The sequence below is a fragment of the Cyprinodon variegatus genome, unplaced genomic scaffold (assembly GCF_000732505.1).
Source record: "Cyprinodon variegatus isolate N-32 unplaced genomic scaffold, C_variegatus-1.0 Scaffold1, whole genome shotgun sequence".
Taxonomy (NCBI): domain Eukaryota; kingdom Metazoa; phylum Chordata; class Actinopteri; order Cyprinodontiformes; family Cyprinodontidae; genus Cyprinodon; species Cyprinodon variegatus.
This window is the reverse complement of record NW_015150454.1, coordinates 1,636,920-1,658,843: the sequence shown is the minus strand read 5'-3', so window position 1 is coordinate 1,658,843 and position 21,924 is coordinate 1,636,920. Positions and strand designations below refer to the sequence as shown.

Genomic DNA, 21,924 nt, shown 5'->3' with positions numbered 1-21,924 from the left:
GATTATAATTCACAGGAAACCTAAACTAAAAAGATGTATTTATTGCAAGATTATTGTCATTTTAACCTTCAATACCTGATTATGGCTGATTTTCCTGATACCAAGCAGCCTTAGCAATTTATCCGTTTATTTTGCATTGCTAACTAAGAAGTTCAGAAGGCTTTAAATCCTAGTTTAATTTTATATAAGAATTTATCCATCAGAAAATACTTCTCTAGTAAATATGAATATCAAAACAGCTTCAATCTAAGTGGGCCCTTATCAAGTCTGCGGTCCTCAAAGCTCTCCACTACATTCCTCCATGATCTGCTGGGGTAACAGCATCAGGGCGATTCTGTTCTACAAACTCATCTTGAACCTCTGGAGATAATTTATCGGAGAAGAGATCTTCATCCAGTTAAGAAGATCATGGACAACACTGAGAATCCTCTTCAGAAGATTTTTAATAGTGTTTTCAATCAGAGGCCTCTCAAGATGTGGTGCAAGTCAGACCGCTACAGAAGGGCCTCCCTTCCTACAGCTATCAAGAAAAATATAAACTAAGGGGTACTGCAACATTTAATTTCCCTTCGGGAGTAATAAAATTCTTTTTTTTTTTTTTTATCAAATTGAGTCGTTCACACATTCATATGCTGGTAAGCTATTTTGCAGCCACTCTTGGGGTGAACTGACAGAGCGAGGCTATGTCTTGCCCAAGGCACAGTTGAAACGATTATCTCAGGTTCTTTTCTATCCCAGATTGAAGAGCACCTTTGAACAACTGCTTCCCCAAGTGCTTAGGCTGCTGAGCAAGGTGGACATCTGACTCTGCATCAGTCAACAAAAGAATAACAACCAATATAGTTTTTTTTGCATCACTGTGAAACCCCATCCATTTATAGTGACTCGTTTAATTCTATAATGAATCCAAAGCTGTATACTATGCCAACATCCAGTTCAATAAAACAGGAAATCTATTACCATCTACTGTCTCAGACTGACCTGTGAAAGGGCTATTCTGCCTACAGTATTCTGATTTCCACTCATAGCTTTCTTTTGCTGTTCTATCATGGTCAAAGTGGTGTTTTCTCTGATGAATCAAAATTGGTAACTTCCTACCATCTTTTCCATTTAGATTAAAATTAAAGGTTAGATCTTGAAATTAGCCTCAAGCTCCTTTCTTTAAACTCCTGGGAGACCAATAATCTTTTGACAAAAGTCAGATTTTAAAATATTCTTTAAACATTTAAGCATGTTGTCAAATCATTCCCTCTTTAACAAATAGATTGTGGAGTTTTTGATGTTATCAAGTTTTTTTTCATTAATTTTCTTCTACATCTCCCTTAATTAAATCACTCAAAACCTTGATTGAGTTTATTTTATTTTCCTCAAACAAAGTTTAATTGTTTTTTGCTTGCTATACCAAGCTCTTCCTGCCTCCATGTACAGTATGCCATGATATTTGTCCAATTAGAACATCTAGCAATTAGAAAACTTTGTTCAGACAGATTGTATACTGAGTAAGACCTACAGTTTTTTTCCTCTATAGAAGTTTGACCCACTTTCCCACTGTGGCTTTTTTTAAAGGCGACTCTTTGCCAGAAGCCAAAGCTTGTCCACTCATTAAGTGAGTTAAAATGAGCTATGTCTGAGTTTTGAGTCTTGATGGAACCCTTATCGTCAAATATATGTTTAATGAAGGAAAACAATTAAAATGTATAAAAGGGCAATCAGGCTATAAAAACCAAATTGGGTCTCTGTGAGCCTCTCAATCAGTGTTTAACCTTAAACCCGACAAGTTAATTACTCAGATGTCCGACACCTCACTCTTTAGCTGACCAATGAAGCAAAAAGCAATAGATAGCACATTTGCTGCTTCCAGCTAACTTCCTGTTAGCCTGCGCAGGGTTAAAACCACTGAAACCGTTTGAAAACTCAAGTTAACAGCCGCACACTGCACTCTTTAACCTTCCTCTTTCCTTTCCCTCCAACGCTTTGTTCATATCACTAACTCCACACAGTGTAGTGACCTCCTCTGAAAGCTCACCAAGCACTTCCCATCAGACTGTTTAGTGACTCATTGGTGACATTTGGCGTTGGAGTGTGTGAGTGCGCCCACGTTTGTTTTTGCAGCTTGTTTCTTCTTCTTTTTTTTTTTTTGTTGTTTTTGTGAATCATTGTCTTGCCCGGCAGCCCCCTCCTTCTTCCCACTAACAGCAAGTGGCCACATTAAGTTGCACTACATGAGCTGCCTGACAGTTGGGGAAGGATTGTGTAGTAGTGCAAGCTGATGGCTCACATTGATAATGGTGAGCTCTCTGGGAGCTTCTGGTCGAGTAGAAGGAAGGATTCATTTATCCTGTAGATTTTTTTAAAGGTGTTTTCGACATCCTCTCACACTCATAAACTTTTATTTTTCTCATTTGATATAAAAAATAAAAATAAAAAATCAGAGTAAATCTCTGAATATTTCACTCATGTTTTCATTCAAGCAACGGCGGAGTGAGATGAAAGTATCATTGTGAAAACTGAGACAAGTAGCAGTCTGGTTATAATTAAGCATGTGATATTTACTAGTTCCCCTCCAGTGGTTGGGAAACTGCACATGGCCGATAAGAGCAGTTCATTCACAGCCCACTTTTCTCTGATATTCCTCACAGCCAGCATGAGGCGCTTTGCTGCATAGCTCATCCTCACAAGCCTAGACGCTGAATGTGTTTGTTTACTCATTAATGTACAATTAAGTTTCCACATTTGCTTATCCCTTTCTTTCAATTGTAGCATGCATGATTTCATCCTCCCAGCTGCTCATTCACTGGATTTGAGTTATTTTTGAGTAACATGTTGCCTATTTTCTATTAATGCGAGCATGGGGGATGACTGTGATTGTTGTGACAGATGTCAGATACAGATGCAGCAGGCTGAGCACAATGAGTCACCGAGCTTTTGAAACTGCATCTCCACTCACCTGAATTTCACATCCGTTATCTCCGTCATCCCTGTAGGTCAGACTCATAATGCACCTGCCTATAAAATGCAGTATCTTGCAGAAAAATTGGGACCCTTCACTTTAGTAAAATCCAGTGCAACAAGCTGCCTTTAGAAATCGTATCATTGGTGTAAATCCAGCTGTTCTTTGTAAGCCTGCAGGGTTTTAGTAAACAAACAGCATCATAGCAACAGGAAATTGATACATTTGTGGGGAAGTCATGAGATGGTTTAGGTTATCAAGTGATTTTCTAAGCGTTGGATGTCTTATGAAGTAGTCCTTAATCCATCATCTAAAAAAAAAAATAAAAATGCTAAACTATGAACATAAGGCCCTCTGTCTAAACTGACAGACCAGGCGAGGACATTAATCAGAGGAGCAGCCAGGAGGCCAAAAAGTCAACCATAACCATAGGCAGCCAAGTGGTAGATGGAGATCCACAGCTTAGGTAGGAGAATCTGTTGACAGGATGATTATTAGATTGGTGCTTCACATACCTGACCTGTTAATAGTTTTTTGCAACCCCGATAAGGGGGGGACAAAACAACCATGTAGAAAATGTTGACCAAAAACTACCTTTATACGCTATATGGAAAAGCTATGTGTGAAGGAAAATGAACAACCTTGCATAATCATAAATCGTCTCTACACTGAAAGATAGCGGTAACAATATCATCCTTTGAGGATTATTTTTCAGCGGGAAAGGACAGTTGGTCAGACCATAGACCTATTCGACTTCCAGCAGCACAACAAATCAAACTGTAGCCTCAGCTACAGTGTTAGACATAAATTCAACTGAGAAGACCTTATATGCATGTTCATAGACACTTTTCCTGCATTTAGACAAAACGTTTACTTTTTTGTAAAGACTAATGTGCAAATATGTGTGTATGTAGGCTACATAGGAGATATAGACAAAGCCTAAAGGACTTGCAGCTGTAATTAAAATGTGTTTCCACAAAATATTGACTGATGGCGGCTTAATAAAGATGGATTCGCATATTGCATAAAATCCTAATGAGTTTGTGGTTAAAGTATAGCAAAAAACTCATTGGTTAGGACTAGTGTAGACGGACGCAATGCAGTCTAAAGTTTAACGTTGGATTCCATAAGGAAAATCTAGATAAAGTTAAATTCTTGTTTCTCTTTAATTGCCATCGATCTGCGACGACCTGCCATAACTCAAAAGAATTATTCTATATTTTTTAGGATTTTGTCAGCTTTTATTGCAGCCCGTTTCTGATATCTGTTCAGGAAGTTTTTTTTTTCTTACCGTTTATCTTGATTAAATAATAAAAATTATCTTAGATTGTTTGGAAGGAGCTTTTTAACAGTTACAAAACCACCTGTTTATTGCAAGTTTTGTCACCTAAAAGGTGGTAGACTACAACTAATAGTATGCTCTTTATTTTTTTGTGGACTAGATGTTTTATTTACCTTGTTTTACCTTTAATAATAATAATCATAATAATAATAGAAAAATAAGAGAATACAAGCAATAAAAAATATTTAGCTTTGACTCGTGTTTTTGTACAACATAGAATTTGAGATTCAGAATTTTAAATCAACTTTATGTGTACAGGATGTTTATCTTCACGTCAAATCTCCATAAAGGTCTTAGTTAATGTGCAATAGAAAGGAAATATTAGTATTTATTTTCCAGCAGAAAAAAGTGACTAAAATAGCCCTGCTTCTGCCTTCCAGTCAGATCACACTGCATTATTGTTTGGTGTTAATGCTTCTTCTTCTCCTCCCCCTGACCCCCATTTAAAAATGTTTAATTTGAACCCCACAGAAACCAGCACCTGCAGGAGATGTCAGAGTGACTCAGGTAGAGCTACCCCTCCCTTTTGGGCTGCAGCATCTTGTTTTTATTTATTTTTTAATATATATTTTTGGCTTTTGTGACACATAAATCACCGGGGAGGCGGGAATCTCCCCACTCCCGTCATCTCCACCTGTTCTGAGTCTTTTCATTCATCTTCTCCTGCTCCTCCTCCCCGCTCACTATCTGGCGTCAGATCTGGTGCACCACCAGAGGTTGTGGAGGGGTTACTGTCAAATTATTTAGAAAACAAAACAATGCTGTTTTGTTTCCTTTTTTTGTATTTTTAGCACAAATTCTTAAAAAAACAAAACAAAACAAAAAACAGAACACTATTAACAAGAACTCAGAACAGCCTGTCTGCTGAAGAACTTTGGATTAGAAACATTCTGACTGTGAACTGGGTTAGGTTAAGTATGATTTCTGACAGAGCTGTCTCTCTGCAGGGCATGTTTAGGTTGTTCCGCCTCCGAGCTGGTGAGACTAAAGCCCATTTGATATGCCTCTCTTAAAAGAAGTTGGCTACTACAGAAAGGGGGCAGGAGGGGGGATATCATCGACTGCTTAAACGGCTTCCATTACACTCCTGCAAAGAGCATGATTTTATTTATTTATTTTTTTTCCAATTCAAAAGATTTATTTTATCCCCCCATACTCTTCCTCTGCATAATATTTTGTGCCCACACAATGTAGGCCTACCTGCCGGGGTGTGCACAGAGTGCTGCTTTATAATATCTATGCTTTATCATCCCACACATTGTCTCAGAAGGCTTCTTTGTCTGGTGCTGCGGTGTCTCTTGCTCAGAACTTGTAACTTTTCACATAGTAGGTCCTTCATTTATGTTGTTGTAAGAGAAAATAAACGAATGGGACTGATAAAGACTTGAATTCAAGTTGTGCAGATTTTCATTAAAGGCACAGGGTCTCATTCAGTTAAGTTGTTCAGCATCACTCATTCCTGTGTTCTGTTTCAACATCTGGTTTCTTAGACCCTATAGTGGTTCACAAGGAGAACTGAAGATAAAGCTTCAGTACGATAGCATTGATGCTTTATGGGCCTCATTGCATGAAAGTGCAGAATCATGACTTTGTCTTCTTATGCTGGAGTCATTTATCTAAATTGCACCATTTAGCTCCCATTTTTAGTTTTAATGTTTGCAGTTGGCTATCAAATGATGTAAACTTTATTATATATGATAATATTTTATTATGATACGTTTTTATTATTTTCCTATTTGTTAGGTATAGGCTCTTGAGTAAAAATGCCACTTCTCTCAGTATCAGTTTTATTCCCAAAAATGTTATCAAATTATTTCTTAACCCCAAAAACCACTTCTTCAAAACTTATACATTGATTATTACAGTTATGTTGAGGGTGTCTTTACCATTTGCTTAGTATTTTCATTTATATAGGCTTAGTTTATATATCTGTCTGGATGGAAAGATCTGAGATTTTCTTTCACGTTCAAATTTGTGTAAACATTACTTTAAATGATCACAAGGTTATTTTCAACCAGTATATAAAATATCAAACCTATGAACTGTAATATAAATATTTTGATTTTTAAATTCAGTTACATTTTCAAATGGATCTTTCTTTTCTAAAATAAAAAAACAAAAAACAAAACACATTTACATATATCGAGTGTCTGATACGACAGTATAAGACTATTTTATTATTTTATTTACCTGATTCTGGCTGTGGTGTGGTGTTAGGCTGAATACTGCAGCTGGAGGAAAAGCAGCGCAGCAGGAAGGCATACTGACAGTTTAAATCCTCAACATTATTTACTGCACCTCAATTCCACTCTACTATTCATATGAAACAGATTCCAAATCAAACGAAATAAACAATAATAAAATTATTAATAATTTCGGCAGATCTATGTTTCAGTGCTTTTCATTCCATCCAGCAGGTGTGGAAAATCAGGTGGGTATATGTTAAGACGTAAAGTAAGGATAAAAATGTCTCTGCTCTCCCTGCAGAAGGTGCGCTACGAATTAGCAGTAGAAACAATCCTTAGAATACGGGTGCAGCAGGTCAAAGATGAGGCTCATTTTCTGAGTTCAGCTGTGTTTAATCATGTTAGCCATGAACCGTCATTAGCATAATATAACCCCATCACCAGTGTTGCAGTAAGCGAACTGGTTGCTTCTTTAAATAACTTTAAGCCAGACTTTGAAATACTGCTGGACAAATAGATGTTTGCTCTCACACTCCTGCAGATTCTTCTTCACTGATATCAGGCAGGTTCTGTTTTCAGTCAACGGGCTTGGCATCGAAACGAGGACTTGGAAATAAAACCTTTTAAAGGTTTAAGGAGAATTGAAAGGTTAGAAGCAGTTCTGGTCGATTCTTGATGCCCAACCCTTGCTGATTGTTTCCCATTCTGTATTCCAATAAATTGCACTGTTTATAATGGTAACATTAAGATACTTAAAAGATTTTGCAGAGCTTGGTTTCTACAGAATCCCTTTCATTTCCTCTTGTTTTAAATATTTAGTGTACATGGCAAAAAGGGAAACAGTATGACAGCAGTTGAACTAGGCTATATCTAATGCTACCAGACCACGCAGACCACAGATAATACAAATTGCATCAAATTGCTTCATTTTGGGATTGTTAGAATTCTTGAAAGTTTTCAATTTTTCTTGTCAAATTTGTGACAACCATAAGATTTAGTTAGGATGCCAGCAGTAAAGATAGCAAAAATGTTAAGAATCACTTAAGATGCCAAATGCATCTACGGCTATGTTCACACCAGCAGCAATCACAGATTGCTTTCGTAGTGGCATCTACCAATACTTCAAAACACATCTCAGGGCTTTGTCAGGTCTACGTTCTCTTTCTATGCGTGTCACTTTGGTGTCCTGAATTGTTTAGACTGAAGCCTGATAGCAGTAGCATTTAATTAGCAGTATGAAAGACCACACAAAAATGACCGTATTTAAGCAAAACTTAAGCTGCTGTGTGATCGTACCCATAGATTCATACAGTTGCATTTTGATTTGTTACTTTTTTTCACAATTTGTGTTGTTTTCCTTGTGGACATAATAAAGAGCCAATGCATTGAACATCAAAAACTGATGTTCGATGCATTGTTGCTGTAGTACCTTAAAACTGAAGTATATGAATGCTAGTTGTTGTGGCGAGAAGAAGATAGAGGATGGAGAGTTTTGCAATGTTCTCTGCTCTAAAGCCAAAAAAATCTTTCACTTTTTCGCTTCTTGTACAATCTCATTAAATTGCTTTAAAGGTTAACCTTTTGAAGCTTTGGTGTTCGTTAATTCTTTATCCTTAGATCATTGATTTAAAGCGCTTATACTGATAGACCCACTGCCATAAAATTGTGTTATTGCAGCAACATGTTTTATTGCTGTTATTTATCTGAATATTGAACCACATTTTGTAATTAAGCTCTGCTGGTAAAAAGAAAATATGTAACAACCATCCCAATCTGAGTTATAAATGTGAATATATCACGATCATTGGAGTTTAAATAATAATATTTGAGATAAATTGATACAAATTGTTACTTTGTAAAACTAGTTTTCCAGAATTTTATCAGGTTTTGTATAGCTGTTTACATTTGGGAAATATGCTCTGCTAATTTAGCATCACAACTCTTGTATGTGTGTATGTGTTGATTGTGTAGCAGATCAACATCTTCATATTTGAAGTACATTAGACCTTCATTAAGAAAGCGAGATTGCTCAAACATCTCGCAGTTTTTATGATGGAGGAGGCATGTTTTAAATGCTTGATGAGGGTTTTAATATCTTTGGGAAAAAATATCTGCACAGAAAAAGGAGAACGCTTTTTCCTTACACACATATGCTTGTGTGAGCTCAGCACCATCAGAGTTCATTGTAATTAGCATTTGGGTTCCCTTGTAAAAGGGACTTGTACTACCACTCTGTCATTAGTTAATGGGCCTGGCGTGCTTTCTGCGTCTCTCTTGGCTGCTCCCAGGAGGAGCGGTCGAGGTGAGGTGAGAACGTGCCAGAGCTCCCGCTATCTATCAGTCAGCTGCATGGCATTAAATACAGCTTGAGTGTGAAGGACCCATATGTCCCATGTGTCATTACTGGACATTACTCAATTAAAAGGCCTCAGCCTTTAAAAAGAGCACAAGCTTATGCCCTGGTGACACTGCAGAGCTCGGCAGAGCAAAGCACTTGTAAAAGAGCCGCTCAGTTAAAGAAAGCTATAGAGAACGCCTTTATATAAAGTGCATCAGAGCTATAGTTGTGTTGCAAAGACTTCCCTGGTAATGCAATCTGCTGTTCCGAATAGCAGCTGGGTTTTAAAGAAAGACTCAAAATGGTATCTGTCACCTGGTCATTAATGGATTTTGATCCCCTTTTTTATTATCTAAAGGAAGAAACTCTAACAAGGTCAGGATTTTCAAGTTTAAAGTTGAGATTAGAATCACATAATAGAGAACAAGGTCAAAATATTAAGAAAGATAAAACATTAGAAAAAAAATCTACATTTTGTGGAAATTAAATCTTGTATTGGTACATAGAAGGGTTGAATAAGTTGGGAATTTGTTGGTTGCATTGTTTTGGAGGAAAAGACTAACTCAATTTATCTTAACTATTTCATAGTTACATGTAGTTTTTAATTTGCCTCCAAGATATCTTTAGGTTTTCTTATGGAATGGCAAGATGGAAATACACTGTAAAATGCACAGTAGAACCTCAATTTAAATACTTCTAAAGCACCATAGTTGTGTTAATGCTGCCTAACTTCCCTATACAGGCTGCTAAAGGTAGAAACACTTGTTTGTGTTGTTATCAAGTGTTTAAATGTGCAGCAGCAACAAACATCTCTTCAGTCCTTGAGGATAAGACCTCAGGGATGTTTGAAGCATTTTTGTAATGAGCTTTATATTTCACAGCTAGCAGCATTCTCTCTGTTTTCATCCACAACACTATACTGAACATTTGCATGTTGCAGCCCTGCTCTGCAGAGCAGTAGAAGAACTAGAGCTGATTGAACTGGGTATAAAGACAAAAGATGACAAATGTGACCCACAATACTGGCAATTATCACTTTATATTTACTTTAACAAGTGTACAAAAAGAAAACCTTTCCCTTAAAAGATATTGATTGGTCCCCATTCCTTTTTAATTGCAGCCAGGACCAAGAACCCACAAAATATGTGGCCTCTGTAATGTACCATTATTGGTATTACATACTTACAAAGTTGCTTTTTTAAAACATCCATCCATTATCTGACACGCTTGTCCCGAGTGTGGTCGCGAGGGGTGCTGGTGCCTATCTCCAGCAGTCAATGGGTGAGAGGCGGGGTACACCCTGGACGGGTCACCAGTCCATCACAGGGCAACACAGAGACACACAGGACAAAAAACCATTCATGCACACACTCACACCTAAGGACAATTTAGAGAAGCCAATTAACCTAACAGTCATGTTTCTGGACTGTGGGAGGAAACCGGAGTACCCGGAGAGAACCCACACTTGCTTAGGGAGAACATACAAACTGAATGCAGAAAGACCCTCGGCTGGGAATCGAACCGAGAACCTTCTTGCTGCAAGGCAGCAGTGCTACCCACTGCTTTTTTAAAACATGTTAAAAATAAATTCTAACCCCAGCCCACCCGTTAACCTCTGTGTATCTTTTGTACAGTTGTGAAAATTATGAAAATTGAATTTTGACACTCATGAATGAACTAAACTAGTTTTAGAGCACACACAAGCTCCGTCTTTGCTGCTTCACTGAGTGAAACAGAAAACAGGCACAAGGGAAGGACCACAACAGAGGACTTATTGATATAAAAAAAAATATCACAGAGCTCTATCTCTGTATCTAATATGCCCCACTCTAAAGGCTTGTCCACCATGTTTTCCCTAGCATAAATCAACCTTAAGGGATGCAATAGGACATATTTCATTTCAATTGTTACTCTAACAAGTGTCTTACATTTGAATTTAGTCCATTATTTTAATTAAAGTGAAGTTAGATTAGGTCATTGTTGATCATAAAATGTCTCTTCTCGAATACAGTCACAGTTTTTGACCTCATGATTGGTCGCGATTGCTCATCTTCTGTATCAGCAACATAGACAGACAGTATTTGGGTCAAATGCATATTGACAAATCTCTTAACAGTCCTTGATTGTGTCCATTGCTCATGGGAATCCCTATATGACTATGTGTCATGGCTTTAACAAAATGCCTATAAGCAGTTAACCTTGGCCTGTCTTCATCTGGCTGCTGTTAGCATCTTCATTATACAGTGTGCAATTAAACTCTAAAGGCTTCAGTGAAATGAAATGCGAATAAGTGAACAGATGAGAGAGAGGTGGAATTGGACAGAGACCTTGAGTTTTTTATTCCCCTGCTTTTGTTGGCTGATTGTCTGCACTCTTGGCAACAGATGCTTTGTCCTTTCCGCTGATGACATTAACAAACCATTTAATGAGGTTGATTTCAGAGACGACTCTTCCTGTTGTTTGAAGTTGTTTAGTAAATAAAAGGAATTTAAGGTTGGATTAAGGTCAAATAAATTAGCTTGTTAGGATATCCCACAACTGTGGCACTATGGGTAATCATAGCGCAAGGTTGTGGGTACAATTCCGGCTTCTCCTTGTCAAATATAGATGTACCCCTGGGCAATGAAAGTGTATGAAAGTGTGTGCATTGGTGTCTGTGGCTAGAGTAAACTGCTTGAGTGGTAAGTATGACTAGATAAATGTGTTCATTTCTTATTTAAAAGGTCCACAGCCCAGATTAATCTGATTGACTTCTGGCACATTCTGCAGTTTCTTTCTATTCTGATATTGTTGAAAAAGAACACACACATCCTTCAGTTCTCTGTCTTTATTTCAGAGCAACTCTGTCATTCATTCTCAGAGTTTGGGTTATAAATGGTAGGTTGCCAGTTGAAGAGACTGTCACTTTGTGTGGAGGTAGTGATTTAGTGTGGAGATAAGCTCTGTGTAATGGCAGGGTGGAATAATTTCACTTTAACAATGAGGCTTGGCTCTCTTTGCCCTGTAGAAGGAAATACTGCTGCTTCTCTGTCGCTCTTCATTTTTTCTCCTTTCATATTTGGAGAAAACATTCCCTCGTCTAATAAGCTGTTTATCTTTCAGGAAATGAATATATAGTACATATGCGTACTATATCTTCAAAGATTTTCAAATGGATGTCCTCATATTTATTCATTTCTGTATTCAAATTGGTAAAAATAAACCAATTGTGACTGTTATTTTTTAAAGCAGATGGTATATTTTACCTTACCTAATGACATTGTAATGGTATTTGAATTAACCAAAATATAGGTTTAAATGGTATTTGGAAAAAGAATAAAAATTAGCACAAGTGCCTATAGAAAATACAGCCTGCCGTCTTACTAAGGCAGATTGCACCTGGGAGATCTGAGGGGACGGTTCTTCGCATGGAGAGGAAGTGCTGAAGAGAGGAAGTGAAGGACAGTGGAGATATCACTTTTTCTTACTTCCTACATTGATCTTATCTGTAACCTCAGTAGCTCTGTCTCTCTTTCCAACTCACTACATTCTGCATCTCGATCGTGAATGAAAAAAAGAACAGGGGGTTCCTTTTGTTTTGCAGATTGATTTCACATTGCAGTTAGATGTAATGTGCTAGAACTGCTGTAAAAATACACAGGCATTGTAAATAATCCAAATGAGTTCTGCTGCATCGTGCTGCCCTCTGGAGGCATTGCAGGCAAGCACACAATTTAGTGAGACAACACAAAACAACTTTCAAGATTGCTGTAGGCTTATTTTAAAAGCTTCTGTTGAGGGTTTTCCATTCCCAAGATACGATGAGATAAAAATAGACTTTATTGATCTTACAGTGGAGACATTTACTGTCCACTTATAAACTGTAGATCGAGAAGAAGAATGGAAAAAAAGAAATAAGGCAAAAATTTGATTCCTATTTGGAGGTGGTTGCATAACCATAAACTAAAGCAGTTTAAAATGAGAGAATTATCACAAAAGTTCAAAAGAAGGAAAACAAAAAACCCAATAATTACTGTTCTTAATACAAAATTAAATACAGGGAATGTTAAATATTGATAGCGATGCCACCTAAATAAGTTGTTTCATAAAGAGTGGATTTACAGGGACCTTTGAAAAAAACGAAAATTTTGACTTAAGATTGACCTTCTGAAGCCTTCAAAAGTCCAAAAATGTGGAGCACAAAATAGACTTATATAAAATAAAGCAACTTAATGAAGTGTGAGCTATGAAAATGGCTAATTAAAATGGGATGTACAATAAATTCTGAAATATTATGCCACGCAGATTTATTGTTACTTAGATAAAGCATTAACACAGTGTTAGCTATGTTTTAACTAATTTCTAAAAATAGAGAACAAATGGTGTAGCATACAGACTAGGGGAACACACAACATAAATTAAGTTTATGTATTATTCCATAAGTATGCTGGTTTTGCAACATTATCACTTTTCAAACTTATTTGGAAAGTAGAGCTCAAAATTTGAAGGTAAATGTGGATCATTGTACCAACATTTATAGTATCTAAGAGTAATGGGGAACTAAAATGGGAATCCATGCTGATTCTCGTCATCAGCCTTAGATATTATGATTGGATCTGATGGAGGTTTACTTGACCACACTTGCATGATCACTCTTTCTAGAATAGGTTGACAACCTTTGCTTTTTATGTGTGTTTTCCTCGCAGCTTTGCTGTCATCGTGGTGCGAGGAGCTGGGCCGTCTCCTCCTACTGCGTCACCAGAAGAACAGGCAGAACGAACCACAGGGAAAAGTCCCCATGCAGCCCGGCATGAAGCCTGGCCTCACACACAGGTCAGTTACATGTGTTGGAATGTGTTTTTGTTAGAAAGAAATAAAAATAAAAATGGTTATAAAACGGAGAAAGGATCCGCCGTCAAGTGCAGAAAAGTTCTAAAAGAAAAATCAAAAAACAGATTCATAGTGGTTTCCACATCCTGGAATTAGCCAAGAAGTTGTTTACCTCCACTGAGGGTCTTTGGGGGAATGTTGTACCTTTTTTGTGAGGAAATATTGAACACGTCGTCCATTCCAAGAACTGACCTCAGAGAGAAAACAAACCGCTGTCCAGAAACAGCACTTCCTCCCGTCTGCACAGACCACTCGTCTCTACCCAAGAGAATTTAGTTTATTTATTAAATGTCCCAGACTCAGTCTTATTTGTTTATGTCAGAATTACTTAAATTCCAGCTCCCAGAGTTATTTTTATCCAAGGATTTTTTTCCAGAGCTCTAAGAACTGATCAGGTGTAGTTTATCCTGGGGTCTAATAAGCTGCTCATTATCGCATCTCCTAAAGCTTTTCTCTCTGTCTCATCTTCTATCCCTTCTTGCTTTATAAACAACTTTATAGCACTAGAGAAAGACTGTGTTTTTATCTGTTTTCCAGTGATGGGTCCTTTCCTTATGACTCTGTCCCCTGGCAACAAAACACCAACCAGCCCCCAGGGTCACTATCCGTGGTTACAACAGTGTGGGGTGTGACTAATACATCACAGAGTCAGGTATCCTTTCTTAGTTAATCACCCTCTTTATGATGCTCACCTCAGTATTAGTTTGCAGATCTGATCCATGAATGTACTCTTCTAAACATGTTTTTTAACGAAATGGTTCATTCCTAACTGTAGGTGCTGTGTAACCCTATGGCAAACAGCAACAACCACATGAACCCCGGGGCGAACCACATGGGATCCGGTATGTCTGCCAGCGCAGCAGGACTCACTTCACCTCAGTTTAGCGCTCAGCAGCAGCAGTTCCCGAACAAAGGAGGGTCCGGCCAGTCGTACATGCAGCAGGGGATGTACGGCCGGCCCGGCTACCCTGGCGGTCCTGGGGGATACAGCGGAAGGTGAGAGAATAAATCAGCCATTATTTGTATGGAAGCAGATCAGAAGCCGAGGCTACTATCAGCCTGCAACAGGATTTAATGTCATCATTATAATGTTAATTGGGGAATAAAAATGTCTGTTTAATATTAAAAACCTTTTATATCTGTTTTGCTGCTAAGAAACGCATACAGTGTGACTAAGAACCCTCTTCAGTTTAAACTCTAAAAAAAATACGTCCTTTATTCCCAAAGGGAAATGAAAATAAAATCAGAGTTTATTCCAAATGTCAATAAGGTTACTTAACATGGTTCCTGTTGCTATATTTGCTTATTACTGTAATGATAACATAATTTCTTGTTTGCCTAATCACAATATTATTTTTGACTTAATAATTGATTAGTTTTAAAGTTACTAACAGATTAAGAAAGGAATAAAAAAAAAACTTAAGGCTTCACTTTGATTTTGATTTTGAACTTGGCTCAGTTGTTCTGCCTAATAAATCACTGATGTTCCTATTTTAATTATTTGTAAATAAAATGAATAACTAATAAATTATTAGATAAAAATATGGAGGAGCCTTTTACCAAAACATCCTGATGTTCTGTATTATGTGATGTTTTGTGGGAAAAGACCAGTAAATGATCCCACTCTGTGCTTAAATCACCATAATGTTAAAGAATGTAAATAAAAACCATAAACAGAGCTGTGGAAAAGAGCTGAGATTTAAATCTAAATACATTTTAACATAATGATTGTTTTGTAGTTACTCTGGAGGCCCAAACGCCCCTCCTGGAGGTATGGGAATGACCGCCCACTCACGCGCCCCTGGGGACTTCACTCCACCAGCTGCTGCAGCTGCGGCTGCAGCCGTCGCTGCTGCTGCTGCCACAGCCACGGCCACTGCGACCGCCACAGTGGCAGCTCTGCAGGAGACACAGAATAAAGAAATGAACCAGTACGGACAGGTATAGAACCCGACACTGACAACGAGCCAACTGCTTTTGAACCAAATAAGGCCTGTTTAACACTTTAATTCTTTGTTTCTCCGTAGATGTGCCCGTCGTTCCAAATGGGCCCTGCACCTTCCTACAACAGCCAGTTCATGAACCAGCCAGGCCCACGAGGACCCCCTGGAGGTATGAATCCGGCAGCCATGAACAACCCTAACATGAGTGGTCCTCCAATTGGTATGAGTCAGGCTCGAACCCCAAGCATGGGACCTTTTGGGGGTCCCGGCCAGAGGATGCCTCAGCAAGGTTATCCTGGGGGGCCGCGGCAGGGCCTTCCCATGCAGGGGATGAAGAGGCCGTATCCTGGGGAGGTCAGTAAAAACTTTAAACAACTACAGGACTCTTAAGAATAACGTCAGATGTTAGTTTTAACTGGAATGGCTTTGACTTTAAATATCCAGGGCAACTATGGTGGCCAGCAGTTTGGGCCAAACAGCCAGTTCCAGCATCAACAGGCAGGGTACCCCTCATCGAATGCCTCCAGGCCTCTGCCTTCCCCTAATTACCCTAGCCAGAGGATGCCAGTGCAGCAGGGCCAGGGACAGTACCCCCCTGGTATGCCCATGGGCCAGTACTATAAGGTTGGTTTTGCTGCTTCATCTTTAAACTCCAAATTTCCTGAACTCTTAGAGATAAGCCATTGATAGCTGCCTTCAAAGATAACAATCTTTGTTTTTATTTACTTTACAGCAAGAGTCCTTTAATGGTCAGAATACTGGCTTCACTGGAGGCGGATACTCCTATAACCAAGGCAATGGGGTGTGTTTTAACTTTCTTCTCCTATAATTTCAGCTTTTACCTAAATAAGTTGTCTGTACATTTAGTTCAGCAGGTCTTTAAGTTAACTATTGTACATTTCCTGTCTTTTATAGCCCCCCAGGCCTGGTAACTACCCCCACTCTCCAGTCCCTGGAAACCCAACTCCTCCTATGACCCCAGGAAGCAGTATTCCCCCTTATCTGTCTCCAAACCAAGATGTGAAGCCCCCATTTCCACCTGACATGAAACCAAATATGACAGCACTTCCGCCCCCACCGGGTGAGCTAGGCAGCAGTTTTTACCACAAAAGGGTTCATATGTTTGTCTTGAACTGTAAGGGTGTTATGTGCCAGGATTAGAGGCTGTTTTCTGCTCTTCAGGCAACCCAAATGAGGAGCTGCGGCTGACGTTCCCAGTCAGAGACGGGGTGGTGCTGGAACCGTTCCGCCTGGAGCACAACCTGGCTGTCAGTAACCACGTCTTCCATCTGCGACCCTCCGTCCATCAGACACTCATGTGGAGGTACCCGTTAAGCCAATGCCTAGTTTGTGGCAGCATCTTACTGTGGGATTGCTTTTAATCCGCATAGACGGTGAAGATATGCATTTAAGTCATACGCAGCCTATTCTGACATATTATTGCTCCTTTTGTAGGTCAGACCTTGAACTCCAGTTCAAGTGCTACCACCATGAAGACAGGCAGATGAACACCAACTGGCCGGCCTCGGTTCAGGTCAGCGTCAACGCCACACCGCTCACCATCGAGAGGGGTGACAACAAAACCTCCCACAAGCCGCTGCACCTAAAGCACGTCTGCCAGCCGGGCAGGAACACCATCCAGATCACGGTCACCGCCTGCTGCTGTGTGAGTTTTATTTATCAAATGCGCTGAAATTAAACTATTTCATTTAGCAGAATGACATGTTCCGCTCAGAGGAAGCAGGTAGGTAACTCTGTCTCTTGTTGCTTTTCAGTCCCACCTGTTTGTGCTCCAGCTGGTCCACAGGCCATCTGTGCGCTCCGTCCTCCAGGGGCTTCTAAAGAAGAGGCTCCTTCCTGCAGAACACTGCATCACCAAGAGTATGGCTCATTTTCTGCTTTTACTGTAGTTCTCTTTATGGGAATTCTCTAACACAGATGTCAGCAAACACCTGTCACTGTCCACCAATCAAATTTCCCTCTGAAACACTTTCTCCTCGGCAGTCAAGAGGAATTTCAGCAGCGTAGCGGCATCAGCAGGCAACACCACTCTCAACGGAGAGGACGGCGTGGAACAGACGGCCATCAAAGTATCCCTGAAATGTCCCATTACCTTTCGACGCATCCAGCTACCCGCACGGGGACACGACTGCAAACATGTGCAGGTTTGTTTTGACTTTAGAAAGCAGAAAAATAAAACGACAAAAAGGTTTTTCTAACTGTCTAACACTGTCGTCCTCTACAGTGCTTTGACTTGGAGTCCTACTTGCAGCTCAACTGTGAGAGGGGGACATGGAGGTGTCCTGTGTGCAAGTAAGGGATATTTAGTGTTGTTCGCTTGTAAAGATTAAAATGTTCTCCAGAATAACTATAACAGGTATTATTATTTTTTTGTCCTTTTAGTAAAACAGCGTTATTAGAAGGCCTAGAGGTCGACCAGTACATGTGGGGTATCCTTAATGCCATCCAGAAGTAAGTTTGTTATTCACTTATAAGGCAACATATTTTTCTATAAGTCTGTTTCAAATCAACACAATCTGCTGTCTCCTTCAACAGTTCAGATTTTGAGGAGGTCACTATCGACCCCACCTGTAGCTGGAGACCTGTTCCAATCAAATCAGAGCTGCACATAAAAGAGGATCCAGATGGACCGCTGGCGAAGCGCTTTAAGACCATGAGCCCCAGTCAGATGACCATGCCCAACGTGATGGACATGATAGCTCAGCTAGGGCCTGGTCCAGGACACGGACCAGGTCCAGGTCCAAGTTCCTACCCCCCTCACCCTGGTCAGCATCCCAGCGGCAATGGAGGAGATTACCCTGGAGGAGGTAAGAAACAGCAAAGAGAAATTCGTCAGATAGAAAACTCTGAACCAGTCCAACTGAAGGTTTGGATTAGATTGTCTCTGTATAGATGTGTGCTGTGAATTGGCACTATAAAAATGAAATTAAAAGAATAAAATAATAAAAGTTTAAGCAGGTGGGAAAGGAAAACAAAATGTTTTCACATGTCAAACTACTCTATATGCCCTTCACCCCCCTCCTGCCCTCCGTCCCTCCATTCATCCGTGGTTTTTGCAGGTTACAGAATGTAACTCTAGTAAATTCCTAGTGAACATTTTTTTATTTCTGTTTAAATCATAGTAGGTAATTCTCCTTTCAGTCTGGATCTAAACCACACCTTAAGTTTAGCTTTAAAGCGAAAGTTCCTGTTGCTGTTTTCTGTTGTAATGGTTGATGTTACAACTTTTCTTTACTCGAACAAACAGCTGGGAGGAAGAGCTTGATGCCCAAACTGTTTTAGTCTTTCTTCTCAGAAAGTTGTTTCTCTCCAGTAAAGAAGTTAAAATGTTTTTCTATATTTTGCATTAAAAGCCCACAGGCTGCTGTTCTTTGTTATGAACAAGTGTTTGTTTTTCTCTTTTCCGTCTGAAGGAAACAGCTACCACAATCAAGGTAGCTTTGACTTCCCTAACGGTAACCAATCTGGTGGAGGTGGAGGAGGAGGAGGTCCTCCTATGAATGATTTCATCCATGGCCCACAGCTGTCTCATCCCCCTGATGGACCTGGTGGTCTTCTCCCCCAGGACAAGCCCCTCAGTCACAGCATGAACGATTCAGTAAGTACATTACCAGAAATCGTAAATAAAACGTACAATGCCTTGAAAGGGTGGTAATACCCCCTTAATGTGAAGTTTGTATTGCAACATAAATCTTGAGTATTATTAGACTTTATGTGGTAGAAACCACAAAGTAGTGCATAGTTGTGGATATGCTTTGAAAAAGTTAACCTGGCAGTTGCCAGATGTGTAGAACTGAGTTGAACTCTACATTATCAATCTAGGATGGCTGCCGTTAAGTCTGTCTATGAAAATCAGAGACAATTAATACAATACTTCGAGCTGATTGGGTGACATGCTAGCTAGTACCCACCTTCTATAAAATGCTTTCAGCCAATCATAGCAGCCTAAAAGCTTAGGCAACTTGGTCGTCCATGAGAGCCCACAACGGAGACACAATGATCCCAATAGGATTTGTCTGCAGCTTATTGAGTGCTTTCACAACTAGCAGAGTAAGCTGATAAATCAAACTTTTTCCAAATCCTGTCAGTAGCGAATAGAATAGAAAAGAATAGAATAGAATAGAATAGAATAGAAAATCCCTTTATTGTCCCACAATTTGGAAATTCTGGTGTTACAGCATTAAAAAGATAATAGAAAAAATTGTCCCACAAATGTGGACCATAGAAAAATGTATAAGAATAACATAATTGTCAAGAGAAAATTCAAAACGATAAAATACTGTACTGTAAAGTGTTTTAACTATATAAAAGCCCAGACAAGTGCTTCTCTTTGCTCCTTTTTTAAACGACAAATTGTCGCTATCTTAGCTAAAGCCAGAGTCAACTGCGTTATGGACAGGTGAGTTTTATAGCGTAGCCGTGGTTGCAATGCCCCAGCAAGGCCTTTCTGACTGTCATTCCTAAATGTCTCGCACCAAAGAGAAGTGCAGGCGCGTCATTGGTCTGACTCGCTGGTGGTTACGAGACGGACATTTTAGCGAATGGATTTGTTGTGAGACTGAAAACTCAGATCTCGCTGCAATCCAGCTTGCAGCACAAGGTTATGAAAAAGTAGCGTTACCTGCAAATAGTGCTGTAGTTTATCCCAGCCCCTGCAGAAGAAAGTGTGATTCTGCAAAAAAAAAAAATATATTTTTTTTTTTTACGGTTGGAATGGTTAGATTATAGTGAAATCCAGTCAGAGTTTAGTTTTAGTTTTGTTGTTCTGGTATGATCTGACTAGAATCTTCTGTGTCTCTTACATTGTCTTGTGGCAAACTGACCTTTTGGCTTTCTTTCACTAATAGCTTTTTTCTTCCATAAGTGTCAAGTTTGCACAGGGCACCAATTGATTCCACCTGGACTGTTTGTCCTACTAATCTCCTTCTCAGTTTAGATTATTATGTCTTGACAGTTTTTCTTTATCTTTTCATTTCTGAAGGATAAGGATTTAATTTCTATTACTACCGTATGCACTACTTTGCGTTCATCTGCCTAATATAATTCAAATAAAGCTTTTGGTTTTAAAGTGACGGACCCTATACTATACTATACGCTACTACTATAGTGTCTCATTCTCCAAGTGAGGGAGAACATAACTCTGCAGGCAAAGAGACAAAATAAAGACTGTTAACCAACCTGTTACCTGAAAGAGGTTCAGCCTATACCTCAAAACCAGCATGTGTGCTTAGTCATGCTCACATGCTCATGCATCCATTTTAAAGGCCTGTTCCTCATTATTCATTCTCATTTAGTCCACCCTCTCCTGCCTTAACACGTTATCTTCCCCCTCTGTGTCTTTCAAATTCGATCCTTATCCTTTCTTTTCACTCTCTGGCTTTCTGTTTGCGTCTCGCACCTGCAGATGTCCCATTCAGATCAGTCCCATAACCCCATGCAGCAGAGCATGCATGTGCCTCCCCACACTGGCAGCCAATCAGGGCCGCCCTTACATCACAGCGGCCAGTCAGGGCCGCCCCTACATCACAGCAGCCAATCATCGCAGCCTCCTCGCCAGCAGCAGCAACAGCCCCAGCCGCAGCCTCAGCACCCTGGGCAGAACAGTCACCCCCACAGCGATCTGAGCTTTAACCCCTCCTCAGAAGCGCAGATGGCTCAGGGAGCCCAGGACATGCCCGAACCCTCCCTGGATGTAAGTGTGTCTTGCTTTGGCATCGTCTGCTACAGCTGCTCTCATCTCTTTCCTGTCTGCTTTGATTGCCACATGCGTCTTCTAAAGAAAACTGAGCAGATTGATATTTTAAAGGCGCCTCACCTCTTTATTTTGATGCTTTTCCCACACAGCTGCTTCCAGAGTTAGCCAACCCGGAAGAGTTACTCTCCTACCTGGACCCTCCCGACCTCCCCGCCAACAGCAACGATGACCTGCTCTCCCTTTTTGAGAACAACTAGCCCCTCCCACGCTCTCTTCCTTTGGACACTCGGAGCAGCTAGCCGCCATCACGCACGCCAACTCACTCGAACTGTTTGTGTGTTCATGAGGGACGTATGGCTTAGGAGCATGGCTGAGAAGGAAGCAGGACATCAATGCTCCACCCCTGCACTCCCCCCTTTTTATTTGTTTCATGTAAAGATTCCACACACCAGTTCCACCTCCTCTGGCTCCACCATTTGTAGCCATGTTTGTGGGCACTAAATTAATATGAAATATTTATATATTATATACACATACTATATATGTGTATATGAGCATATATATATATATATATATATAT

At 39.8% G+C, this 21,924-nt stretch overlaps 1 protein-coding gene across 6 annotated transcripts in view; it reads left to right on the top strand.

The window, feature by feature from the left end:
- Positions 1-21,901, top strand: part of LOC107093760 (zinc finger MIZ domain-containing protein 1-like) — a 123,163-nt gene extending 101,262 nt beyond the window's left edge. For 2 of the 6 annotated variants that reach the window (XM_015389294.1, XM_015389443.1), the window contains exons 2-19: positions 13,502-13,628; positions 14,223-14,337; positions 14,461-14,681; positions 15,425-15,626; positions 15,713-15,982; positions 16,073-16,252; positions 16,362-16,430; positions 16,544-16,709; positions 16,811-16,952; positions 17,084-17,294; positions 17,404-17,509; positions 17,633-17,793; positions 17,874-17,941; positions 18,032-18,100; positions 18,185-18,456; positions 19,063-19,247; positions 21,054-21,341; positions 21,494-21,899. In XM_015389294.1, coding sequence (XP_015244780.1) covers positions 13,594-13,628; positions 14,223-14,337; positions 14,461-14,681; positions 15,425-15,626; positions 15,713-15,982; positions 16,073-16,252; positions 16,362-16,430; positions 16,544-16,709; positions 16,811-16,952; positions 17,084-17,294; positions 17,404-17,509; positions 17,633-17,793; positions 17,874-17,941; positions 18,032-18,100; positions 18,185-18,456; positions 19,063-19,247; positions 21,054-21,341; positions 21,494-21,601 — 2,868 coding nt within the window. In that variant the 5' untranslated portion in view covers positions 13,502-13,593 and the 3' untranslated portion in view covers positions 21,602-21,899. Of the gene's footprint in view, positions 1-4,763; positions 4,800-13,501; positions 13,629-14,222; positions 14,338-14,460; positions 14,682-15,424; positions 15,627-15,712; positions 15,983-16,072; positions 16,253-16,361; positions 16,431-16,543; positions 16,710-16,810; positions 16,953-17,083; positions 17,295-17,403; positions 17,510-17,632; positions 17,794-17,873; positions 17,942-18,031; positions 18,101-18,184; positions 18,457-19,062; positions 19,248-21,053; positions 21,342-21,493 lie in introns of all 6 variants that reach the window. The other 4 variants (XM_015389052.1, XM_015389137.1, XM_015389375.1 and 1 more) reach the window with 4 other exon arrangements.
- Positions 21,902-21,924: the final 23 nt, after the last annotated feature.